Source organism: Phaethon lepturus, unplaced genomic scaffold, assembly GCF_000687285.1.
Source record: "Phaethon lepturus isolate BGI_N335 unplaced genomic scaffold, ASM68728v1 scaffold48456, whole genome shotgun sequence".
NCBI lineage: Eukaryota > Metazoa > Chordata > Aves > Phaethontiformes > Phaethontidae > Phaethon > Phaethon lepturus.
In genome coordinates, this window is record NW_010545045.1 from 1 (window position 1) to 5,306 (window position 5,306).

The 5,306-nt window shown below is 41.6% G+C and overlaps 1 protein-coding gene across 1 annotated transcript in view; it reads left to right on the forward strand.

Annotated features, from left to right (window-relative positions):
- Nucleotides 1-666: 666 nt before the first annotated feature.
- TERT (telomerase reverse transcriptase) overlaps nucleotides 667-5,306 on the forward strand; it is a 32,011-nt gene continuing 27,371 nt past the window's right edge. The window contains 2 exon segments of the mRNA XM_010288841.1: nucleotides 667-2,003; nucleotides 2,005-2,708. Coding sequence (XP_010287143.1) covers nucleotides 667-2,003; nucleotides 2,005-2,708 — 2,041 coding nt within the window.

Genomic DNA, 5,306 nt, shown 5'->3' on the forward strand with positions numbered 1-5,306 from the left:
GAGGGGGTCATCGCACCCCCCGCCCTCCCTTTCTCTTCTGGGGGGTGGGCGAGCAACGCCTTGGTGCCCGCGGGTGGGTGGTGGGTAACGCGGAAGGTCTGCGGGCCAGGGGCCCCCGGCTCGCCGCCTGCCCTGTGAGGCCGCAGTGAACGAGCGAATGTGGCCGGGGAGCAACTGGAAATGGAAAGTGCCGCTTTCCCACCCTGGAACGGTAGAGAAGAGGGGGGAAAGCTGCTTGCGGGTGGGCGTTTAAGTAGAAGGAACGTTTCAGAGAGGAAGGACTGCGTTTCTCGCAAAGCTGCACTGCGGTAGGAAACCTTTCAAGCTTGTTGAGCGGGTTTAGCGCGGTGAACTCTGTCGTTCGGTTGAACTTTTCTTCAGGAGGAGAAGGAAGGCCTCCTTCGTGAGGAAATGGAGGCCTCAAGAAAATCGGTGTTGGTTCCCTGGAGCTTAGAGCCTGCGTGAGCATGTGTCTGTGGGTGGAGTGACCTGAAGGCCTTGGAGTCCGGGTTGCTGAGGGAGCCGAGGGGAGTAGTGTAAGGTGTTTCCTGGGCATGAAAACCAGGATCAAAAGGGCCGATGTTGAAAAGACTTCCTTAAAGCCGTAGGCGCATATTGCTGCATGTAAACATCTTGTGGTATGCTTGAAAACCTTTCTTTTTTGGTATGGCACATCATTATACTGCTTTGAAAGGGTTTGATCTAAAGCAATGTCTAGGACAGTCTGTTTATTTAAAGCGTGTATTGTGGTTTATAGAAGAGTTGGTGGTAAATGCTCATTTTCTTTTTTTCTCTCTTCAGTTATCAAGTCAGAGTGAAGTCATCACGAGAGTCGTTCAGAGACTGTGTGAAAAAAGAAAGAAGAATGTCCTTGCATATGGATACTCCTTACTGGACGAAAACAGTTCTAATTTCCAAATCATGCCATCTTCAAATATATACAGCTACTTACCCAATACTGCAACAGAAACTATTCGTATCAGTGGCCTCTGGGAAACACTGCTGAGCAGGATAGGGGATGATGTGATGATGTATTTATTGGAACACTGTGCAATCTTTATGCTGGTTCCCCCTAGTAATTGTTACCAAGTTTGTGGACAACCAGTTTATGAACTTATTTCACCTCATGTAGAGTCATCCCCAGTGTTTGTTAAACAAAGGTTTTCAAAGCATAAACGTAGTAGCTTGCTTGATTATATACAAAAAAGGCTTATGTTTCATAGGCAGTATCTTTCAAAGTCGCATTGGTGGAAGTGCAGACAAAGACTTGAAGCTACTGTCTCCAGCATGGGAAATAAAAATAACAAGATACAAAGCTTAGTGTCCAGTTACCAGTATTGTGCAAAAGCTGTTTCTAAAGCAAGCAAACGGATCAGAATGGTTACTGAACATCTGGAAAAACAGAGTACCTCCAGTTTATATTTGTCAGCTACGGCACCATCTTTAAAAAGAAAGCTTGATAGGGAACAACTTGAAATTCCAACTAAGAGAGAAAAAGTAGAGGAGAAAGAGAGAGAGGAAAAAGCTTGTAATCTCCCTTCTGATGTAAACCAAAGTAGTTCCAAGAGATACGGGACTGGGTGTATAGCATCACATTCTGTAAGTCTCATTAAAAAAACCCACATTTATCAAAGAAGTAACAGTGATATGTCTGGTCCTTCTTTAGTTCACACATCTCATGATGGGAAGAAGCTTGTGGCAGGTGAAAGCTCTTTTCTGCGAGGAGTTCAGAGTAACAAACCTTTAAAGTCCAGCATTGAAATGCAAGCAGAATCCCATAGGAAAGGAGTAGAGATGCGTATGTATAAATCTCAATTGGATTCTGTACAAATCAAAACCATGGAGGGTATTTCTTCAAAATGCAGAAGGCAGGAAAGTCCCCTAGCTCATTTGGCAAAGAAGTTACCAAATACGCTCTTGCGTTCTGCAGTGTACGTTGACAGGAAGTTTCTTCTGTATTCTCGTAGGAGTTTCCAAGAATGTTTTCCTAAATCGTTTTTACTGAGCAGGTGGAAGACGGCTTATAGAAACTATATTCTTAAGCCGAAGTCTGTTGGAGCAAAAGCACAACCAAAGTCTGCCACATCACAACTGGAGAAAGAAGAGGTTGCCCAAACGCTACTGGCAAATGAGACATACATTTCAGAAACTGTTAAAGAACCATGGAAAGTGCCCTTACTTAGTTCTCTTGAAAAAAAATTGCCCTGTCTGGATACCTGAAACCAGTGCGAGAAAAACTGAGCTGCCTTGTCAGGCAGCCTTGCCTGGGGAAGCAGAGGTTCACGACCAAGCAGAACAATTTGGGAAAGAGCCTGTTAAGTGTGTGACAAGCAGCAGATGTGAATCTGGTCATGCTGATGTGCCAGACAGCTTAGATACTCCTCTTGCAAAATCTGTGCGTGGGGAGTCGCAGAGTGAGGAGCAAAACCTGGGAGAGGTGTGTGATTCAGCCCTCGGGGAGCTCCTCAAGCAGCACAGCAGCCACTGGCAGGGGGATATCTTTGTGGGGGAGCAGGTGTATATCTTTGTGAGGGAGTGCCTGGAGCGGGTCATCCCCGCTGAGCTTTGGGGTTCAAACCATAACAAGTGCCGGTTCTTAAAAAATGTGAAAGCATTCATTTCCATGGGGAAGTTTGCTAAGCTTTCATTGCAGGAGTTGATGTGGAAGATGAGAGTGAATGACTGCATGTGGCTTCGTCTAGTCAAAGGTACATCTTATATTAAAGAACTAAGTGGCGGGGGTGTTGGATGATTGGTGTTCATGTTTAAGGAGGGAAGGGGAGGGTAGTGAATCTGGGTTCAGAGTTGTTTGGGTTCATTGGTAATAACCATAGCTGAGAGAGCAAACCTAGCCGTGTTTGTAATTGATGGTGGAAGAACACTTCAGCCAGTCTTCCTTCCAAAATTTAAGTTTTTATTCACGCTTTTTGTATTTAATAGGATGACATTTTCATAAACATGCCTTCAGAACCTGGGCCTTTCAACAAAACTCCCTTCCACCCCTACCCTTCAAATGGCAGTAATTCTGAAAGTTTGTTGAAGTATGCCCTAAGCACGTGAGGAACAAATGCAGTCTGCCGGCTGGTTACCATAAGCCTTCAGAAAGAACTAAAGGCAGCTCAAGGTGCTTGTAATGGCATGTGTTCCTCTGCTATGGGAGCAAACCTTCACCCCACAGCGTGGTGTGTCATCCCCCCTGCATCAACCCTGTGAGAAAGACATGAGTATCGGAGCCATGCAATACAGGGGTTGCCCACCATCTGTCACCTTTCTAGAGCCCTTCTCTAGGAACACAAGACCCTTACTGAGCACTAGTTTAGGCTGGGCAGTTGGTGGTGCAGAGGTCACCAGATGGAGTGGTCCCTGGCTGAAAGCTGTCATGAGGGCATCAGCTAATCGTTCCAATTTCTATATGAATCCCTTCTGTTTAGTCCTCTTTTCATATGATGACAGGTAAATCTTGCTTCCTTGAAGAAGTCTTTCTCCAGGTGCTATTCTAGGACTTAAATCTAGGCTGAAACTGTGGTTCTGTGGTCAATTGCTGTAGGATCTAATACATATTGCCATTTTTCTGTGCTTTGTTCTCCATCTATACAATGTGGATTGCACTTCCTTAACTGGTATGTTTGAAGTATTTGTTCTTACCTGGTCATGTACTTGGATCCTACAGTACTGTGAGCTGAAAATGGTATTCCTTTTTAAAAGGTGGGATAAGGTTCTGAAATTACTACAGGTTCTTTGTAATGGAGGAGGAAAACAAAAAGTCCAATGTTTGAGAACTGATGTCAAAAAGAGGGGAGTTTACACTTTCATAAGAAACTCTTAATTGTAGCAAATATATTGATTCTGTTTTCATAAACTGTGGCTCAAAACATGGCTTTCAAAATGCTGAGTTAAATATTTCAAAAAATATTTATTGTAAAATATACATTTGTTTCATAGTCATTTGGAACATCTTATCTTAAAAAGATGTAATACTCTCTTATTCTCTGGCCTTATTCCAGGAAAAGCAACACATAGGCTTGATTTTAATTTTCATGAAACTACACCTTGTGCTTTAAGTTTAAACACACATTTAATTACCTTGCTGCACTTCAGGTGTTTTTTTTTTCTTTTCTCCAAAAGTAGTAGTAGTGGTTTCTTCTCAGTTCCCTGAATTGTAGTCATCTTTTACACATGTTGTCAAGAACTTAGAAAACAAATGATCTAGTTCCAGCACAGCTACTTAACAACATCCTGATTTAATTTGTGTATTGCAACTGCATATTGCAACTCTTCAGTTAGAGGATTTCCTAACAATCACTGGATTTTTTCATTGATGTTACGTGGCTTCTGTTGAAGTGAACAGTGTTTCATCTCTTTATGGTAGTCTTTCCTTAGGGGCTGTAAATACGTGAAAATGTCTCCGCCTTGAAGCTCACAAAAACCCAAAGGGCAGAGAACTGGAAACTTACTTCCATTTTATAAGTTTTAGTTTTAAGCCTCAGCTCTGTTGTGTCAGAATTAAGCTATTTTTAACACATTTGTGCCATAATCATGATTTGTGCTATGCAGCTAAACTACTATTTCTGTATAATTTCTTCAAATTATCCTCTTGTATTTTGCTAAATTGTACTCTTTAATTAGAAAAAGTATTATTGGAAGTTGGCAAAAATTCAGTATTGTAGCACACGGTTTTATTCCCTACTTGCCCATATTTAGACATCATTGCGAATCTATGGCCTTAAATTTGACAGTAGCTAGGAATGTTCTGGGTTCAGAATTTTTGTGCCATCTAAATAGTACAAGTGCTGATGGACTTAGTCAGGGTGATTGTTTTTTTCTTTTTTTTTTTGACTGCAGCAATTAGTTTTATATAGGATGTCTGAAATAAAGCCTAACCCTGAAATTAACTTTCATATAATTGGGAAATCTGAATATCATTCTCATCCCCCAAGTCAGCCCTGTTTAATTCTGTTATTTTTACAGTAGATGTAAGTATTTTCATTCTTCTGCGTTTTTTGTTTTTAACTTTTATATTGTAGTAGGCTTACCTCCATTCTATCTTTCCCTTCACAATATTCTTGCCATTGTCTATTAAAGATCTTGCACAAGCAATGTTGGGGGAAGCAAGTAAGTCTTTGGACTACTAATGGCATTATTTGTATCCTGTATGTCAATTTGTCACTGCAAATCAGTTTCTGTGTTTGTACTTTTAAGCTTGGGTTGGTCACATTATTTAATGCCAGTGAAAATTTGGAGTGGCACCTGTGCAATTGTTTGTATTTGCTTTTTTTCCTTTCCATTAACCTCAAGCTAAGGAAAGA